This window comes from Pararge aegeria, chromosome 1 (genome assembly GCF_905163445.1).
Source record: "Pararge aegeria chromosome 1, ilParAegt1.1, whole genome shotgun sequence".
Lineage (NCBI taxonomy): Eukaryota > Metazoa > Arthropoda > Insecta > Lepidoptera > Nymphalidae > Pararge > Pararge aegeria.
The window spans coordinates 6,854,498-6,877,284 of record NC_053180.1 but is presented as its reverse complement, the minus strand read 5'-3'; the positions used below and the strand labels follow the sequence as shown (position 1 = coordinate 6,877,284).

Genomic DNA, 22,787 nt, shown 5'->3' with positions numbered 1-22,787 from the left:
TAGCAACATTACGCGGGTGTAAGTGAAACGTGCGCAGGGCGTTTTCACGGTTTTGGACATAATGCGCTGCATGTTATGATGAGGAATGAGGGTTCTGTGAGTTCTTAATTCTGAGGCTAAGACCTTCGAAGGTGTATTTCCCTTTTGACAGGGAAAAGGAGGAGTGCATGGCATTCTTTTAAGACCTGTCAGGTAGCTATAAATAAAGTATGGAATGATTCAAGGAGCTGTCAGTTATACTAGTTAAATTTGTTCATAGAGTTTAATATAGCTTCTCTATCTCTCTAACTTGCGAAGCGTAACGCTGAAGACGCTGTAGACATATTGTGACTTTCAAATTGTGAAATATTGATACTACGTAGGTACCTACTTTTACATAAACGTGTCCCTGATTCAGTTCTAATAGCAGGTTAGGGCCCTGGATTTGTGTTCAACCCTATTTTGGCCCAAATTGTAGCTTTAGTCTAAACATGGATGGGATAGTAACCAACCCGTATTAGAGGTGTAAGCTCTCAAACTCTTTTTCCTATATGTATGTCCTAGCTTTAGGATTATGACGGTGAATTGATATATACATTAATAAAAGTTAAAAATCTTAAACCACACGACTGTTGTGACATTAGATTTATATAGAAACTAGAACTGGGCTACATAAAAGCTGAAAACAAGTCGGAAAATATAAAATGTTTTAAACCCTAATTTAGTGTCTTGGTATTTATCTGTATAAAATATGTGTATTATTCATAAAAATAAACATCAGTCATCTTAGTACCCATAACACAAGCTGAGGCTAAATGGTATTGTGTGTATTTCGTATATTTATTGATATTGTAACAAAAATCTTTTATTTAACAAAAAGGCGCATTCATTGGCCACCAAAGTGTTGTTGATTATACGATAGCTTTCCAACCCTGCCAATTGTGGCCATTAAGCTCAAACCACCAGTCGTTTGAGCTTAATGGAATATGCATATAGCCACTTATTTAATTTATTGGATCTCTGAGAGGAAGCCAATAACATCCAAATCATTAAAGTCGGCATAATAGTGGCTTCACAAAAGTCGAACATCTATACATAACATATAGACGCTTAAACACATTCCCTAAATCCCAAAATATTGGTAGGGTATCTTCTTTGTTATTAAAAGTAGGTAACCTTTGAATTCACGTAAAACACAATATGCCTGACTTGGCAAAACAAATGTCGCGTCAACGAGTTTGGCACAATAAACACAGATGAATATGTGTTTGCACGGAAACATGCTCGACCATTATGGTAATCGATATTTAATTAATATGCAATCTGTATTGTAATGTAAACTTGACTACCTACCAGGCGGGATATTTGCTCATCCTCACTATTTGTATAGAGATGGCAATTAAGCATACCACTGCTTATTATATATTTTTACATATTTTAACATATATACTAATATATTTGCAAATGTGCGTTGTTCTCTAAGAGCGTGTTTTGAAGGAACTTTATAACTTAAGTAAATAAGGCTGCAATGCAGCGCAAAAATAAGAGGTTGCATGATTATTTTTTCTTAAATCCAAAATAATAATCTATATAACATAAGTATTATATCGAGTAGACTGTTTTTTTTGCGGACAGTTAAATCATTATAATCATCAAACAAATAATCTTCAGCTAGTTACCTACACACTTTGAGTATTTTGTATTATTTGTATTTAAAATTTCACAAAAGTCATTATTATATGGTCTCTATGGGTTATTAAGAATGTTTAACGATTTATTGTTATCATTTAATAATGCTTGCTTAATATATGTAGATTTATTAATAATATAATTATTTAAACTAGAAACGTTTGGAATATCAAATTATCGTCTTTTAATAGGAACACATTCATTTTTATTATTTGGAAAGAGATGATTTTCTTGAAGTGATCTTCTGAATTAGGAAATTGCCTGATTGGTTAGCTACGGATCACGGAGGACTTCGGTTCTATTCCAGTGTCAAAGCAATTATTAAGTGTTAGGTTTGCTGATAATTTCTTATCCAGATATAATCGTCATCGAACCATTACCGGCCACTATAGGGCAGTCAGTGGCAGCGGCGTGCACTTTATACATGTACGAAAGCACTGCATACCCAAATTATTGTATATAACTCGTATTGGAGGGGATTTTTTCCATTTTATGTCATGTACCTGCTTTATGCATACCCTGGTCAAAAACACTGTGCACGCCACCGGTCAGTGGTCTACCACGCTGACCGTATGCGGATTGGTAGACTTTACACATTTTGGAGAACATTTTAAAGAACTCTCAGGCCTGGTGGGACTATGCTCTAAAACCGGCCCTGGGAAATTAATACGCTGCGGATGATGACGATGAGATCGAATCAAGCGATGTATTAGTGGATTCCAGCGAGGAGACGCGTGCTTGTATCTGACTTTAAGTTGATATTTTTTTATATCAATAACTACCAAGCTGACGGTCCACCTGATGGAAAACCATCGTCTTTAAATAGCGCTACACTTACCAGGGCATGCAAGAAACACGTCCTGCAACGTGCCGCCCTGTGTCCATCAACATGAGGCGTAGGTGTTAAGCTTCATGTGCCCAACCAACCAAGCCCTTGCGACCGGCACAAAGCATTGCAACAATACTCTTGTCGGCAGAAATAAGCATGGTGGACATCTACTATAACTAAATATTTTGATCTTACCATAATCCCCTGAGTGGTCATCGTGCGCCGGATCCCTCTTTATGATAACATGTCCTGCGCCTTGCAATGCTTGCTGCAGACTCTCTTGTTCAGCCTTATCTCTCTGTCCTGTATATAAACAAAAATAAAGAGTTATGATCAAAACAGAACGAATAAAAATTTAAAACCCCCTCAACTTTCAGTACCATTTACATTATTCTACTAATGTAGCCCTTTCAATTGAAACCTATATTGACGGTGTGTTGTTTGAAAAACCTTTCAAACAAAAAAAACGTTCGTATTTCGTACGTTTCGCCGCTACGACGCCACACACGCACACACATGTACAAACACACTCACACACGAACACACACGCACACACACAACAACACTGGTCAAGCTTACGAGTTAAGACCCCGTCGTTTTTGCGTGGGGGAATAAAAAGAGTACTTGTGTACTTTAGGGTCAAAATTAGTTATTAATTATTATATTAAAACTCTCCCGTCATATCGGTATGCATTGCGGCATCAGGGCTCAGTTTTATTGGACGTTACCGTGCTGGCCGGGAATCCTCGTATGTTGTGCTACAGCTTAATCAGACTTGTCTTGCTGCAGTTTATAACTTCTCTTTTTCCTAATCTTCGCAGTAGACAAGGATAGGAACTAAGAAATTCATTCTCTTATCAATTTTTTTTATTAGATTGTTTATAAACATCGAGCTTATGTTTGTTTATTTGATGTTTATGTTTGTTTATTGGAAATTTCGTACATCTTTGTACGAAATTTTGGCTTCAATACTGGAGACAGATACAAGGTAGACACTTTTTATTTTAATTAAACAAAAAAATTATTTATTCCTTGTTTGTTTTACGGTAAGGCTTTCCTTTCGTGGAGACCGAGTTCGAGCCCCGGCACGCGCCATATTTTTCGGAGTTATGTGCGTTTTTAATTAAAGAAATTTAAATATCACTTGCTTTAAACCTGCATGCCTGATAGTTTTCTAAAACGTTCTAAAGGTTGTGTGAATTACGGCCTGAACCCTTCTTATTCTGAGAGGAGACCCGTGCCCTGTAGTGGGCCGGTAATTTCCGGTAAATTCTTATAGAGTAGCTATAGAGGTTGTACGGTATATTAGGTTTACAGGCAGGCAATGCCTCAGGCACCAATACTTAGTTTAAAAAACCTACTTACTTAGTTAACAGAAAATCAACAAAGCCTCATCATACTTATCAGTTGTTTGGAACCCGTAAACCAATTTTGTTGCGAGTTAAAAAAGTATAAACACAAAAATACAAGCGAAACCCGTTTCGTGAACGATTGTAACTTTATAAATCAATATTACCAGTGAATGAAAAACTACCTGGAGCTCTGTGTCGACAGATGCCAATTTGAATATTTTAGCCATATATAACGTAATTCACGTTTATTCGTTAAACATGGCAATAAAGTTGAACTTGATTACAGTTTTATGGGTGGGTGAACTAGCGGATGCTTGCGATATTGCCCGCGAAAAAGAACACGGCCAAATTATTGTTCACTTTGATCTCCGATAAACGACTCACTTATTAACTAATACGATATTTATACCTAGTAGGTAACTATTTTATACCAAAGAAGGAAAATACAAAATGCTAATAAGGGAAAATTAAAACATGACTTTAAAGACCTAAAACTAAAGACCATTTGTATAATTTATGACGCTCAATGACATAGTGTTAGAAATAATAAGATTAATTAACAATGCACTACAATTAACATAAACAAAAAATATATAATATTTTATATTACTAACATTCTAACAAATACATAATAAGATAAATAATTTTAAGAACTATGCCTTTTATAAGAAAAATCAAACAAACTCATGCAAACCATTTTAATGCAATATATTTAACCAAGATAAGTAATCAAGCCGTCTTGCATTAGTAACAAATGCCAGCATAAACTTTTCCCAGCTGCTTTTGCGGAATGAATATCCAATTCTAGGATGCAAGCTACATCAGTGCCAAATTTCTCCAAGATTGAGCTTTGATTAAAAAAAAAAAGATGAATAACCATTCTGTCAATAAATATAACGACCTACAGAAATATTACGACATTACACCTAATATTTTCTTAGTAATTTGCAAAGATACCAAATGCCCTTCTAGTTTTTTCCCTTTTAAGTACCCATAATAATATGACTAAGTTAAAATCAAGAGTTATGCACTCTTGATTTTGTGTAATTGAAGCTAACCTATAGTCTGTATATATTCCTCCCCGCATCCTTCCTAATTCATCTGAACGAGAGCCCTATGATACCATATCTAGCTGATAAAGTAAATAGTCAAAGTCAAAAATATCTTTGTTTAAGTAGGCATAGGTGGCACTTTTGATGCGTAGGTACATTACATGAAATTATACGGTGGTTTTTTTTGTTATCACCATCTCTCATTGTCATTTAAAATGATTGATTACGAAGTCCTTTATACTATATGGGACTTTTCTTTAAGCTTACGTTTAATAAAAACTTTGAACTTTTTAAGAGACGTCTCAAAGGTGTCAATGGGTAGTTTATTGTAGAGTTGTACACAACTTCCTTTTAACTGTTATGCCAATCAGTTCATCATTTCGGTAACAAATAAATGCTAAAGAATGGATGGAGACAAATATTTTTAAGCAGAATGATAGACATGCAACGGAATTTAAATAAAAGCGTAAAAAAATAGGAGTAATCAACATGATATAAAACATATTGTCAAGCAAAAAAAAAATATATTAATTTAATGCTCCTTTTATGACCTAATTTATTTGTGTCTGATTTTAGATTCTTTGTTGTTGCTTAACAAACACTTTTTTTTTCTCTTTAGTCACTCATTGCCCATAAAACTTGTGACGTGTTTTTTTTTCTCCAAAGATGTACGTTTACCCGTGCAGTATTAATAAAGACCCATATATTCAACTTCGCATTGTAGGTGCAATACCACAAAATTGCTTGATAGTATGGCAGTGTACGTTATACTCACGGCTGTTGAAAATTATTGCATTTCTTTTTTATAATTGCAGACTTGCACTTGGCGACTATTATCTCTGGTAAGCAACGATAGGTCTAGGTTGACGCGCTTTCCTAGAACATATCTTTTCTCTAGCACACTCTTGCCTTACAGGTAAGTAATATTTTAAGCCTTATTAATAAATCTTTTATAGGTGACCTATCAAAGTGCTGAAAAGTGCGTGTGACCTACACGCACTCTTCTCTTCACTCTGCAGTAAAAGATAAATGAAAAAAATACTTACCGATAGGAAGTCCGGTGTCAATGGAGACCATGTCGTCCATGTTAGTTGGGTCCATGAACATTTCATCATCGGGTGCGGTCGCCTTCATCGTGTCCGGGATAGGCCTGATCACCATGTCGTGGCCTATTGAGCCTTCCTGTCAAAATCAATTTTATTTCCATTATCTACATCGTTATTCGTATATTAGTAGGTTTTATGTACTGTGGCGGTCTCCGAATTACCTAACTAGATAGCGCCACAAAGATCCTACATCGACCTAGCGAAGTTTTCAATTCTCAGTGCCACATATACAACTTCGAAAGATTAATAATTGGACAGTCCCCGAGCTTGAACGTGCGTCCGGAAGATCTTCCTATTAGTACGGTCGATATCATTAACTCCGGTATCCGGATCAACAATTTAAGTAAAGAACCCTTCGTTACTGTTATTATTGATGTAAGTGGAAATACATTGCCTACAAACAAAGCAACACTTCCCAGGGTAAGCGAGTTGAACGTCCTGAAAAGTTCCACCCTGTGTCCAACAATCACGCCTAGGTGATTTAGGGGATTTTAAGCCTTATGTGGCTATAATTATGACGACAGCCACACCCTGCAGACGGAACACAGCAATGCTGCTTTGAAGCAGAAATGAACAAAGCAGTAGTATTTCCCCGGGCGAGTTATGTCACGAAAAACGCTACTACTAAAAATGTTCAGATCGGATTTTAATTTCAGAAATAAATAATAAGTACGAATATTTCTCCGAATGGTATTATGTGTCGTATTCTCGGGCAATAGGGAAATGAAATAATATTTTTTTTTTAATATACATTTACGGATACTTACATACTCGTAGGTATTAGACTGAATTGAAGGCATTATATTTTTAAAGCAGGCTCAAAATTTGTTAGTCTCTAATTTTACCCGAAAATGCCAAAGGGGTGTTTTCATGGCAGGAAATGCTTTCGTTCCCTTACGTACCAAACTTTAAGTGAGTTGGCAATTTGAACCAATGAGGTTAAATATGAGAGTTGTCCTCTAGAGGTTACAAAGTTGAGCAACGGGGTTGATGATGAAAATTAAACAGCCAGTGTTGTAAGGATTAACATAATTACTGCTTCGTTGGTCAAATGGGTAGCGTTCGACTGATCAGGAGGGTCTGATTAGATTCCCAGTTCAGACCATAAAGTAAAACGTATTGAGGTTTCTGTTAAGAAATTCTGGAGTTAGGAAACTGGCGTTGTCCAACCTCGCTGATAATATACCACTATAGCCACAAAAGATCATATTCGTCAAGAAACAGGTTTAGCAGCTCGTAACAGCATTTTCCCGCCGATTGTATAGATTGCTGCAATCGACCTTAGTCCACTTATGTTCTATTGTTTGAACTCCGTTTGTATTCTTTGTGTGCTTAGGTTACGACTTGCTGTCTTTATTAGCGAATATTAAACACTTTGTTTATTCATCTTCGATTGTGAATGCCTGATATAGAATTCATCGTTATTAGGTTAGTATTTGTTTTGGTTAAGACATATTAATTTTCAATATATTATCTATAAAAAAGGCCATGTCTACATCGCCTTACGCCTACATAGCCTTTGTTTAATTAGAACAGTGTTGAACTATTCAGGGCCAAGATTATATACGGCATTAAAACCTTAACTGCCCAGAAAATGCATTTTGTATCGTTAATTTTGATACTCAGGAATTACAAATACCTCCATAAATGTGCTTTGTGTAACGGGTTCCGAGCCCTGGTAGAAGCCAAAAGGGCTGATAAAACTATTGCTGAAATTGTCTTATCATTCGTCGACTAATGAGTACATTTATTCTATAAGTATCTAGTTGGTCTCTCGTCTTATCTGTGTTGCCTTCTCTTCCAGCAGTTTCAAAGTCGACATGAAATATAATAATAAGTTATTAAAATACTATTATACGGGCGTATATAATATTTTATTAAACGGTACTTTTGAATATACATTTGTACTTGGTAGTGATCTTGATGGTGATAACTACAATCGCAAACTTAAAACAATACCTACGAGTTGATGGTCCCAAAAATACCCTGGTCTAAGAAGAATCTCACAACAAACTTAGACCAGATTTTCATCTTTGGTAGATTAATAACATATATTATAATCAGTGTATATATACAACATGACATAGATAATATGTAATATAAGGAACGGTAACAATCAGCAATAAATAAGACTATCACGAAGCTTCAGCTATTTTCTGAATTCAAATTCCTTCGTATTCCAACCGGTCGTGTTCAATTTATCATGTAAATTTTTAAAACAACTAACTGCACCTCAACGGACACTAAGATGTGAAATATCATTTCCGTCCACCAATTCGTGGAAAGCTCTACTCAATAAGTAAAGGCAGAGACACACCAACGCTTTCTGCCTGCGTGCGACCAATCACAAGACTTTTGCTCAAACAGGAAGGTCGTGTGAATGTCCGAAAATTAGCACTTTATCGCAGAACTGACATGGACGCGCTGATTTGGACTAAGTTGGCTAAAGGCTAAAGGCAAGGCTAAACAGCAGCGTCCAGCCTGGGCCCTTGGCGGCGTTCAAGATTTCGTCTTGCGTAGAGCCCATCACAAAAAACTAAGTTAAACTGGCAGGTTCTGTGATTGGTCGAAAATTAGCACACCATTGCGAATGGAAGTTTGACCCGTTGGCCTTGGCTTTAAGCTAAGGCCAAGCACGACATCCTTCCTACGCCCTTAAGCGAAGGCTTTACCGTTGCGTCCAAACTGTGTTGTAATCGGTGTCCAAGATTGCGTTCAGCTTGTGACCACACCCAAAACGACGGTGGTCGAATACGAGCGTCTTCTTATTGGTCGCATACTGCACGGAAACTTGAACGTCGCTAAGGACGCAGGTAGAGTCGCAGTTTGGCCTTGCATTTAGCGGCGTTCAAGTTTGCACGTCACAAACCGCGTCGCGCCTGTTTGGTCAAAAGTCTTGAGATTTATAGTACATAGGAACGCTCCTTAAGAAGCAGGTGGTATGCCTTGGTGTGCCCTTCGCTTTACTACCTAAATCTAGTAACTCTTGATTGAACCACGGGATTACCCAAGTTTGCAAGTCACGTGTGTGACTGACACATTTATGGCTGTGACATTGAAACGTGATCACACGATGCCTAGCTAAATTGCGTCCTGTATGGATGATAATCTATTTTTTTCATGGACGTACCAAAATATATACGCTATCCGCGGCTAGATTTAAGAACAAAAAATGTGGCTTTGAAAAAGAAGAAAAGAATTATTTCAAAGAGATCACTTTTTCTTTAGAAAGAGATTTTTTAAAAGTCTTAATTTCAAGGATCAAGTAGATGGCCCTTCTGAAGTGATAAACCAGAACAGAACAACACTTCTTGTTATAAGATTTTGTATTAGAATAATTATAGATAAGTATTATAATAAGAATCATTAACTTACCACCACAAGATGCCCGTGTTTTGGATGTCTTCTTATAAGTAGAGCTGCACCGTTTTCGTCATCATGGTAGAGATCACCGATTTCTTCTCCGTCTTCCTATAAACAGAAATACAATTATGAATTTATAGTTCTTATTGAAGTCTTATTTCTTTTTGTATAAACTTCAAATTATTGTATAGGCTACATCAGATTGTTGCAGCTTTTTGCTGCACCGTGACCGAGAGCTGGAACGTGAGAGTCATGAGAGTCTTTTTATAGTTTATATACAGACAGACGAAGCTGATAGCCCACCTAAAGGACAGGGGAAAGGCATTGCCAATAAACAGAGCAATATTTCGCAGGCCATGAAAGTCACACGTCCTGCAAGTGCCGTCCAGTGTCACTCAACCTGACGCGTTGGTGTTAGGCCATGTGTCTGTAATTACAACGGCAACGACACCTTACTAATCGGAACACAGCATTGCAACAATGCTGCTTTGCGGCAGAAATAACCATGGTGATAGTATTTCCCCAGATGAGCTGTCACAAAAAGACTCAACTCCCACTTCAAGATTATGCGTGTTATATTCATCATCATGTGGACCTATTACCGGCCTACTGAGGGGCCAGGTCTCCTTCCACAATCAGAAGGTTAAGGCAGCCACGCTGGCGTAAAACAGATTGGCCACATGAAGACAAAATTATGAAAAACTCTCAGGTATATAGGTTTCCTCACGAGGTTTTCCTTCACCGTTGAAGCAAGTGTATTTTGATTGTTTAAAACGCACATATCTTAAAAAAAGTTACAGGTGCGGTTGGATTCCCCAACCCCCCAAAAGTGAAGTCGAAGTACCCACTGGGCTATAACCGCGTTTGTTATTGTAAAAACATCGGAATATCAAAAAAAGTATGAATTTTTAAATCACATCGGTCAAGGCTGAGAAAATCGTCGTACACACGAGGGCATTCTTTGTTATTCCGCTCTAGTTACATCACTAATTAACAAACGTATCGTATGGAGAAGTTTTTAATGTATGAGGTGCGCCTCATGACTCTATGACATGACAAAACATTAAGGTGCGCACGCAATGATTGAGATCTTGACATCAATCGAATACAATATACATATACAAAACGTCTTTATGATGAGCAGTTGCTTTAGATTATGCCACTCCCATATAACCGTCGTCGCATGTTTACGTTCGTACATTTCCTTGAAGCACGTATAAACTTCATACACTATCACAGTGCTGCTTTTTTAATACTATAAATAACGTATGTAGACACATAAAAAAAAATGTTATTCTTGACCATATAATATCATACAAAATTTTTGTCCACTTTATGCAATTCAGTTAAAATATTGTCTGTAGAAAAAAAATAACATTGCTGTACTGAAAATTTAAAATACTTTCTAAGTTATTTATTAAAATTAAAAAAAAATATAATATATATGTAAAGATTGCTGAGTATTTTGGTTGTTTTAAATGTTTTTAAAAGTAAATTTATATTTATATTTCACCTAAGTTTTGGTAATAAAAATAGATATTTTGTGTATTGTATGATGAACTCGACGACTCCGAAAATGCACCAGGAGTTGTTGACGAAGTTATATATCCCTCTTTATAGGATACAATGTTGGTAACACTAATAATAACAGTTATAACAACAGTTATAACATGCACTAAAAGTCGAAAGTAGAGTCCCAATATTTTGTATTTATTCATTTTTAATATATCATACTTCTAGCATTAAATGTACTCAAAAATACACATATACATATACTGCTATATATAAAAGTCCACTGCTTGGCCTTTCCAGTTTCCTAACGGGAGGTTCTCAGCATGGTGGGCAGATGAGTTGGTGATTATTTCTAATTTAGCATTTGCCAAAAATCTCTCCTCCTCCTCCACATTTTTTTCTGTTCTTTACATTTTTTTGGTAAAAAATTAATGAAACTCACCCAAGACCGCCGGTGCTCGTTTTACGTGACACCCACTCAATAGGTACTTATTGTAAGCGAGCCTCAACTTTTTTCAACAATGACCGGAAATGACCGAAACGAAGGCTGTATTTTTGTAAGTAAGAAATGTATAATGCAAAATAAATTGCATTGAATGTACTGGATAGTCTTAAAGCGCTTAAGGATTTTTGTATGAATGGTCTGCATAGTCTTAATTTTTTTAAATATGTTTAAGAGAGTGAGGACTGCGTACGTATCAACTAACTTTTCATAATGTTTACGCTCATCATGCTCAGCCTATTAATTTCCCAAGCCTCTCGCCTATGGGGGATGGCGGGCTTCATCACATCAATAATTAATACAAACCAGCAGGTACGGCTATAATGCATGCCGCGAGTATTTATGCCGCCATTTGTTAGTCCTATTTCAATGAGATAAGACGAGAAAATGTGTAGACATGATTATCAAGAACACTGACAAACTTTTAAACTTCTTCTCCGTGATTGACGGCCGATTGGCGCAGTTGGCAGCGTCCTAGCTTTTCGAGTTCAAGGTCGTGGGTTCAACCACAACTGGAAAATGTTTGTGTGATGATCCTGAATGTTTTTCAGTGTATGGGTTTTTATCTATTTTTATAAGTATTTAAATGTAAATTATTCATATAAATATTCAACAGTCTTCTAATCACGCGTAACACAAGCTACGCTTACTTCTGGGCTAGAAGGCGAAGTGTCTATTGTTATTTATTTATTTAACTGGCGGGCGCTGAGAATTGCTCAGCAATAAACCTGAATACCTATCTCATAGGTACATTATTAGTTTATCTGAAGTACTAGCCTAAATTTAGATTTCTAAATAGAACTTAAATAAACTAGCGTGACTTATTCTACAATTTAAATAAACACAATAAACGTCACTTGTAAAAACTACATTACAATGCATCTTAAAAAAAAACAATAAGAAGCTTTTTGTTACAAAACATTTAAAAGTTATTTTCGACACGGATCTATAAATTAATTATTGAAAGAAAGATATTAATATAATTAAAATCGACATGCCTTGAATACGGAAGTGGTATTGCCACACACGTTTCGAAGGTTGGCAGCACTCCTTTCCCAAATATTAAGCATAGTCTAAATATTAGTCATTTCGTGGGAACAAGAGGTCGTGAGTTAAATGCACCCATTTGACCATTAGCATAGTTCAGGTTCATGTAGACTCATGCACGACAAACCTGTCTTATATTATAGTTTATGCGAATGTGAGTTTATTTGTTACTATGATTTAATGAATAAATACACTTTTATTGTACACCACAAAGAGTTCATAAAAAAAAGAAAAGTATAACAAAACAAAGTATACAATTTGGCGGCCTTATCGCTTCGTAGCGATTTCTTCCAGGCAACCAATGGCGAAGATAAAAAAATACAGAAAATAGTTAGGTGGTGCATATATACATATACCCATAAAATAACATTTCATATACTTATATATATATATATATATATTTAAGTAACGAAATGTTATATTTATACTATGTGTTACCGATTGATGATGATACCATATTAGATGATGTTTCTTCACTAAATTTTATATTGAATTGCTTAAATACTTTTTAATGATTTGCTTCATACAATTTGTTGTAATTATAATGTAAATATTTAATATTTTTCGGTACTAATATCTTAAAACTTTATCATAGGTTAATTTTGTTGTCATTGTAAACGATATCTGAGCGACAAACAATCTATAGCTCTCTCTCTCTTAGCTATATATTTCTTCTCTTTCATGTAACGCAATAAACGTGAACTTGAAACACGGAATAGGCATGATGACTGTTCTAATCGACGATATTCAAAAAATATCGTAGTTTTGCAAAAAAAATAATTATTAATTAAAACTCTCACTCGTTAGTTAAGTTATAGTTATAGTTAAGTTATATAGAAAGTCCCTGTTCCATAACTAAAGATTATTAATTTTGGTATTGGTAATACAAAACTGTATAACTGTATAACTTTGTAATCACAAAATACTTGATATACGCGAATAGCAAGTGCAGCGTCATGTCTACATGTTTATATAGACGTGACGTCATTCGGCGTTACCAATCTCACTAATAATATAAATAAAATTACGTATTTTATAATAAATGAGTTAAATATCAGTAGATTCACAGAATTAAGAAAATACTAAACGGTGTACACGACTAATATTGAAGCATCGAAAACCACTCTACTTAAGAATGGTTTCTCGAATAAAAGGTTAGTCACTGCATACCATTTAGCAGATGACATTATTTTTTTTACCTCCAATGTTATAAGCGTTCACAATAAAATGTGAAAATGGGAAAGATTTTGTGAGCTAGCAACGTTCTGCGGGTGTAAAGTGAGACATGCACGGGGCGTTTTCACTGTTTCTCGTCCCAAAAAGTTATGGAACTTTCACCTAAAAAGTTCTACTAAAAATAATTTAATCTAAGAAAAATACTGGTTTTGCACTCCTCGAAAATTATTTTGAATTCTTTACGCCAAACATAGATATACTTTGATAATCATAAGTTGACGTATGCATAGCACTGTCATCGAAATGCCATCGAATCCCCGTGATTACCAAGAATTCATAATAATTACTAATCTTTGTGGTTAACCCCTTATTAATTTTCATTCAACAATCAATCTTCAATGAAATCATAATAACGAACGATGACTTTGATTAGGGTGATATCAACGTGTCCATATCGTCTAACTTCAGAATAAAAATCAATAAGATCTCGATATGGTTTATATATACCAACTTTCTTCGGGTTAAGTACATTTTGTTAGGTTAATTTAAAGTAAATAACAATGAATAACTACAAAACCCAGACGTATTGGTCGTTTTATAAGCACCTACTTTTAGAATATCTTTTGCCAAGTTGATTAAATAAAATCCATAAAATCTATAGTAGCTCTTTAATCTGAGATAAAAACTAAAACCAAAGCTAGACGTATGTTTGTATTTATTTGCATACTAGTATTTAGAAATTTGGAATACGTGTAGTGCGTGCGCTGTGCCGAGCACATATGCAATTTAGTTCTTTTAGACCTTGGAAACAGAGGTTACATTGGCAGTAGAGACAAATTCTTACACGTCCCACAAAGTTAAGGTTACTCTGCTACGAATACTAGATTTAATGGGATTCTCGCTAGTAATATTATTAATATCATTCTGTGATAACATTATATTGATAAAACACATTACTTAATTTAACGCTAAATTAATATATTATGTTAAACACTTAATGCCTATATCTTGAATATATAAATCTATTTATATACATGTATAAAAATTTGGCTTCCGTATTTTAGTGTTCGCAATAGTAAAATACCTTGTCTATGGATTTCAACCAGTCGCTTATTAGCCCAACGTAAGTTACGAACTTTCGCATTTATAACATTAAGTATGAAAAGTATTGATAAAATTTACGCCATTTTTAATTAGGAAATGTTAGCTTCTGCCAATACAAACTTGCCTAATTTATTTATTAGCCAAAAACGAATATCGACTTGATTAAGTAATTTTTTTTATGACTTCTCACAAAAAGTGTGTTAAGAAAAAGACTTCCTTGTGATAAAAAATCTCATAAAACTAAAAGGCGGCATAAAATACTAATTATTAATAGTTGCTAATAGACAAATCAAATAGATAGAAGATGTTGTTGAAAGGTAAATTTGAATAAATTTTGTTACTCGCGACTTTGTTTTCGCAGCATTTCGGATACCTCGCTCCAAGCAGAAAGCTATTGCAAAATTCACTATCTACTAGTTAATATTCGAAGTCAAAAAATTTGAATATTCAAAGTAAGAATAAGTCAAAATTCCATTCGGTCAAAAGTTATGTTCGTTTGGTTAATATAAGCATTCGATTTCTGGAGTGGGTCGGCTAATGAATTTTTGGAATTAAGTTAGAGAAGAATATCTTAGTATAAATTCACTCAGAGTGTTACGGAGAGCACGTTAAGTCGTCGCTCCGTTACATAATTATGTATGAGTAGTTTCAAGCCCGCCAATCCACATTTGAGAACCATGTTGGGCTAGCAAAGGCAGGAGAGAGATAAAATTTCACCTACGGCACTTCAATCGGTAATAGCAGAAGTTTACTCACGTTAATTATGTCATGTATATTATTTGGATATTACTTCTACCCGTGCGCCAATGCCCAGAGATTTGATAAAGCTGTGGCAGAAGATAATATTTTGTCTAATCCCCGGGAAGAAAAATGTGCTGTGGGGTCATTAAAACACAGACGGGGAACAGTTGGCAACAATTTAATGTGAAAATAATTGTCTAAGAATGGGTATGACATTAACTTACTAACATTACTGTTCGCATACCTTAAGCACTACAGAATTGTAATAGTTAGGTAAAATGTGACTGTTCTAATCCGTAATGAAATTCCTCTGTCTCCGAGAGACTAATTGCGCATTTCGAAATAAACAAGAATGCCAATAATTGTTTATTACAGTAACATAGCAGTTATATTAATTGATCTATAAAATATAGATAGGTATTAATTTTATTTAAGCGGTGACAGTATAGTGGTTAAGGCTTCGGCTTGTCTTTCGGGGAAACAAAATTCGATCTCCAGCACGCACTTCTAATATTCCGAAGTTATGTTTTTTTTCTCTACAAGTTAACCCTTGACTGCAATCTCACCTGCTGTAAGTAACGGGCTAACCTGCCATGCGAAGAAGTTTGTTTGGACAGAAGCTAACGTTTCCTAAAGCACCTAGCTATTCCTAATTAAAAATGGCGTGCATTTTATCAATACTTTTCATACTTAATGTTATAAATGCGAAAGTGGGTTCGCTTGTTTTTCCTTATTTTATTACGCCCTAATTAAGAATTTACAGAGAGTAACATAAGCTCCTTTTTAACCCAGGTAAACCAATGTTTCCTACGGTATGGTAGCGTTAGCGTTCTGGTACGATACCCTAAACGGTATGGTACCAGAACGCTATCGCTCAACTAGCCACGGCGTAAGCCTTCCACAGACAACTGTGAGTTTTAATTTAAACAATTTAAATTTAACTTGCCTTAACTTCGTAGGAATATAATATAGTGACGAAAACTGCATACCTGATAGTTCTCCATGACGTTCTCAAAGGCGTGTGCAGTCTACGAAACCGCCTTTGGCGTAAGCCTAACCCTCCTGAGAGTTAATAATGATGATAGTAACAAAACAGTTACTATATTAATTTAGAAAATAGATAGGTGTTAATGCAATTAAGACGCTATTTTTTTGTTTGATTAAAAGAGAACGGGCAGTAGCGTTCTCTGTGCTAACGAATTCTATTTTTGTGCCATTTGACTGTTATAGACTATTTATGATGATGACGATGATATTTGTAAATATATGTATATATATATATATATATATATATATATATATATATATATATATATATATATTTATATATTTATATATATATTTCTTGTGTGCGTGTGTATGCCACTGAACTCCTCCTAGAGGACTGGACCAATTTGAATGAATTTTTTGGTATGCGTTTGGGTAGCACCCTGGATGGTTTTGATTCACAAATCAGCCCGACAGATGGCGCTGGAATCCACTAGTATATATATATATATATATATATATATAGCGCCATCTGTCGGGCATCTAAATCAATGTTTGTAATGTGTACATCTTATTATACACCTACCTCACATCTATGTTTGTTTCCTTTACCGACTTTGCTTGGAAAAATCGCTATTATGATTTCATAAGGCCACCAAATTATAAACTCTTGCTCTAATGTGTTTATATCTCTGTAAGTGCTTTTTCTTTGGTAAACAATAAAAGTGTATTTATTCATTCATTCATTAATGATAGGTCTAAAATAGAGCTATCCTTTCTAAGAACATTGTCACATTCATTGAACATCGGTATATTATAAGCATTTTTGTATATTATTAATAAAAATTTCATCTGTTATATTAGTTGGTACTCGTAACACAAGCTATGCTTACTTTACTAGATGGAGATGTTTGCGTTATCGTAGTACTTATATTTATTTATTTATTGTTTTTTTTTTGTATTTATGGCACGGCATTTCTTTTATAATGGTCAGTATATTGTATACCTTAACTGACAGGTGTCAATATGGTGCCAGCCAGGCAGTGGCGTCTTAGACCAGGGTATGCATAAAGCAGCTTGGCATAAAATGGAAAAATTCCCCTTCAATACGAGTAATTTAAAATAATTTGGGTATGCAGTGCTTTTGTGCATGTATGAAGTGCACGCCACTGCAGCCAGGATATCTAAGAGAATCAACAACATCAACAACAACAACCATCATCATCAACCTCTACATGAAATGTTTAAAACAATTTACGGGACTTCATTAAAAATTTAGTAAAGGAACAAGGATTTAATATTTCATTAAATTAAAAAATGGTCACCCTACTACGCTATTATACGTTTTAATTATTTAATTTCTACAACCAAACAAGGCAATTATCGGCTACATTGTTGTAAATGAAATGCATTTGAAATGTATCATTATGACATGTAACAAATAACAATATGGAAACAACACTGGAAATAAATTGAAATTTAAAAAATATTTTAAAATTTTTAGCTACCATATTTATATCCTTAAAGAAATAACAGAAATTATACTTAGGGTAACCATAGTATAAACATTGTTCAATCTATGCCTTAGGTATCTAAGCCTTAAGGCTTCAGTTTAGTGAGATGGGCTTGTACTAATAACTGGCTGCATCGCCAAACTAAAATTGTAACTATTTTCAATAATGAAAGGCTATCAGCAGACAGTCAGAGGTCAGAACTACGGGCGCGCATGATAATTTTCGGAAACTGCCTAGTTATAAAAAGTTTATTCTACCGAAAACACATAATGTGTACGGAAGAAGGAATTATAAATACATATTACCCAAAATATTTGAAGATCTCCCACCTGCTTTGCAATGTGTAAATGGAAAAAAACATATATTTTTAAGGAAATGAAAAAGACATTTTTTAGCTAATAGTTCAAAAATGCCACTGTTTGATTAAAATTGTCTAAATATTTTTACATTAAGATTAAGTAGTTGAATAATTTTTTTTTTAAATGATATATACTTGCGAACCCGCCATCCCCACCATAAACGCATAGTTTCTAAGGGGATGGATAATTAAGTTGGAAAAATATTTGTGACTTTTATTTTGAACAATAAATTAAAAAAAAAAAAATCCGGCACGCACCTCTAACTTTTCAGAGTTATATCTTAAGCATTAAATATAACCTGCATGCTTGACAGTTCTCCATAATGTTCTCAAAGGCGTGTGAAGTCTAACAAATACCAATACGCACTTGGCCAGCGCACTGAGCTAGAGCCTAAACCCTTCTCTGACGGCCGATTGGCGCAGTGGGCAGCGACCCTGCTTTCTGAGTCCAAGGCCGTGGGTTCGATTCCCACAACTGGAAAATGTTTGTGTGCCATGAGCAGGCATGGTCCAACTTAAAAGATAGGATATCTTAGATCTTTAATTATAGTCGCAATTTTATTTTATTGCAAATTATTTGTCACATGTTATATATATATGTATATATATACTACAATACTCACTTAAGGCTAAGCGATACTGAATACTTTAAAAACAAAATCAAACGCAGACGAAGTCGCGGGCAACAGCTAGTATATTATAAGTATTTATGTATATTATTCATAAAAATATTCATCAGTTATCTTAGTACCCATAACACAAGCTACGCTTACTTCGGGACTAAATGGCGGTGTGTGTATTGTCGTAGTATATTTATTTATTTATTTATTCTCTTTCTGGGAGGAGACAGCCTGATAAAGGTTTGATAGTAAGTGTGTTTGTCTGTCCTTCCATGTCCTTTTTACTCCCTAACAAAGCGACCAATTTAATTGATTTTTGGCATCGAGCTAGTTGAAAGTACGGTTACCACGGGATTTGTAAAATCCGTAACAAACTATAATGAAGAACGCGGGCGTCAGCTCGTAAATTAATAAAAAAGAAATATTTTGTTTGTAGCAGAAAACCACAGAGCCCAAGGATTGATTTATGTAAATTACATGAATGACGGCGATAAGATTTTCCTCAATAACATCCGGCATTGTGTCGAATAATATTGTAAAGGAGCTTACGCGAAGTTACTTTGCGGAAATCCATGGGCGGGAAATCAGGGCGGCCATCTTTGATTTAACATTTGTCGTAGACCGTAGTGTACATGCCTTTTGAAATGGTACCAATATTGTGTAAGTTGTAAAAAAATACGTAATGCACGAGTTTGTATTTTGTGGCAGCGGCCCACAGGCCACAAAATACACCTCAAAATGCACATCTACTTAAAGTTATTTTTTTCATCGCAATTTTTTTAGAACTCTTAAATGAAGATTGACTGTCAAGAAGATGATACATATACTTTTTAAAAATTACATAAGGAATCAACCTGTATTGTTTCACGGATAACTTGTGTTTTACTTATGCTTGCTGGGAAAGCACAACGATACCGTGTATTTTTTCCGTTGTAGCGCCATCTAGTTCGCAACATCAACACTTAATAAATTACCTTCCTTGCTTGTGTTGCTACAATAATAGCGAACGGTTACTTTTGTATACTACTACTACTACTACTTAGACAGCTACAAACATATAGGTGAAGCTAATAAAAAGCGTGTGAAATCACTATAGTGTTCTACAATGAATAATAATAGTAATAATTATCTTTATTAAAAGGTATAAGCCAAGTTATTAAAATATAAAGAGATAAATTAAAATTTATTATCTTATGTATTATTATTTTTGTAATCTAGTTCAAATATTAGTATTTAGTTAGTTATTCATGTGGTTTTTTTTCTTAACTATGTACCGCTTGCATTCTGTATTCTGTTTTCTTAATCGTATTCATAACTCGTAAGGTTGCCTCATGCCTGGTAGAAATAGTTAATACAGTAACTCTTAAATCTCTATTTGAAATTTATTCATTTAATAAGTGACTACTTCAGTATTAACCAGTATGTCACATCAAAAATATAGTAGGAATCGAACCCAGGACCTTTATGTAGGTCGGCCTACCAATGCAAGTGTCATTATGGTTTACTTATGCTCGTTGGGAAAGCACAACGATAGCGTGTATTTTTTCCGTTGTAGCGCCATCTAGTTTGCTGTATCAAAGTTAAATAAATTACGTTTCCTACTTGTAGTGCTACTAATAATAGCGAGCGATTACTTTTGCATAAGACAACAGCACGGGTAGCATTAGCAGAAGATATTTATCTCCCTGAATTTTTTTATCTATTTATTTAGCTCTGGAAGAGATGAATTTAAGTGATAAAGTCACCTTAAATTATTTTTTACTTTTCATGCTCGAAGTCGTACTTTAGGCGGCTTTGTGTAAGCTATTAAAAATCAATTTTATGCCCCTGTGCATAAAAGTATATAGTTATAATTGACTTTCTGGCTCTGGGTTCTAACCTAAAGAGTATGTTAACACTACGTTGTTTGTTATATTATTTTTTCTAGTTTATATAGACGTTTTCGTCCATTTAGCGTTAATATTTATTTATGCTTTGATGTTTCAAATACCCACATTCATGAATAAATTACAGCAACGCAAAACAAAATTATAACGATGGATAGGCCGTCCATCAGCACTTGACGCGTACTATTTATATCCTCTGTGCTTAGTAGAATATGTCAATTTGACGGAAAATCACAAAAGTAATAGGTAAAAAGTTTATTATAACCAATTCTACGAGTACTTTCAGTAAAGGGGTTTTGTGTCTGAGATTCTATTATTTTTTAAATTTTTTTATATGCATTTTAAATTTATAAAATTCTATTATTTATTTGGTTGTATGTATTATTTCTGCGCATTGGAAATAATAAAACAGTGCCGAATACGGACCTACTCCTAAACCCATTTTATCGTTCATTTAAATAATAACTATTAACCTCGAACAAATTTTCTCGTAATCGGATTGAAAAGCAGAGCATGTAACTCGATTATAAAACTCAGTTTATCATTTATTTATATCATAGCTTGACCCGTGAAATAAAACCACCGGTAATGCGTGAGAATTTAACAAACAACAGCGCTCAGCGCCCTGTGGCGGGCGCTGTTATTTGTTCAATTTTACGTTATTCAAAATCTGCACATCATGATTACATTAAGTATTATAGATAGTTAAATGAGAAATTGTATACATGCGATACAAATTCACTTCAAAAATATTATAGGAATCGAACCCAGGACCTTTATGGAGGTCGGCCTATGAATACACCAGAAATTGTGGTATACTTATGCTTGTGGGAAAGCACAACGATAGCGTGTATTTTTTCTGTTGTAGCGCCATCTAGTTTGCCGTATCGAAACTAAATCCCTTTGCAGTGTTATAATTATTATAGCGCACGGTTACTTTTGTATAGTACACTTGGGATACCGAACTTTAAGTGATAAAGTTCTGGTTGACACTTTAATTCTTTTTAATTGTAATAAATTTAGACTTAAAATAAATGTGATACAAGTAGATTATTTAGATAAGATTAGCAATATATATTTTTTGCAACATTTCGATTTAGATGTTGACTGTCGAGTAGATATAAAAATAATTTATTTGCTATTTTATATTCTAGACTTTTAGTCTTTTTCCTTGATACATGAGTTATAAACAAGGAGTTTTTTTGTTACGTATAATGTACTGTACTGTATAGGGCCATAGGCATTATACAGTAGCACTTCAAAAATCAGACTTATATTTATTACATAAGTCAACCTATGAGTGTTCATTTAAAAGTATAATTATTTTGTCTACTTATGCTAGTTGGGAAAGCAAAACGATACCTTGAACTTTTTACGTTGTAGCGCCACCTAGTTCGGAATATTAAAACTAAATAACCTTTGCTATTATAATTGGCGACCGAATATAAGGTAATTATTAATTACTATTAATTTAAGTTGTATAATGTTTTTTCTTTATCTGAATTCGGATATTAGACATTTGAAAGAAGCAGACAAAACACTGCGTAAATATGCAACTGCTTTTTGCAAATTTTATTACATGCAATGCAAATTTTATTACTGAGAGGGTAATGGGATCCATATTGCCAATGTTTCACGACAGGTGACGCTTTAGCTAACCGTCAATACCATTGACTAGAATAAGAATCTCCGCGATTTGAGCTGTCAAACGCCTTATTTTTTAATACAACTCGTAACTCCTTATTTATCGTACATCTTTAATAATTATGATCTACGAAACAATCGTAACTTTTGTTTTAGTTAGCACTGACTCCGAAATATACTTAGATATTTAATATTTCAGGTATATTTTGCCAACGGTATTATTTATACCCTGCAATGAGTACATAGAAAAATGTGTGTGAGTGTTTGTGAGTGAGTGTGTGTGTGTGTGTGTGTGTGTGTCATTGTAGCTCCCGAACGGATGATCC

The 22,787-nt window shown here is 34.5% G+C and overlaps 1 protein-coding gene across 5 annotated transcripts in view; it reads right to left on the bottom strand.

Annotated features, from left to right (window-relative positions):
• Window positions 1–22,787, bottom strand: part of LOC120637848 (A disintegrin and metalloproteinase with thrombospondin motifs 15) — a 176,649-nt gene that overhangs the window by 21,467 nt on the left and 132,395 nt on the right. For all 5 annotated transcript variants that reach the window (XM_039909923.1, XM_039910005.1, XM_039889142.1 and 2 more), the window contains exons 4-6: window positions 9,383–9,478; window positions 5,948–6,083; window positions 2,693–2,800 (exon numbers count right to left, since the gene is read on the bottom strand). In XM_039909923.1, the coding sequence (XP_039765857.1) occupies window positions 2,693–2,800; window positions 5,948–6,083; window positions 9,383–9,478 (340 nt within the window). The remainder of the gene's footprint in view (window positions 1–2,692; window positions 2,801–5,947; window positions 6,084–9,382; window positions 9,479–22,787) is intronic.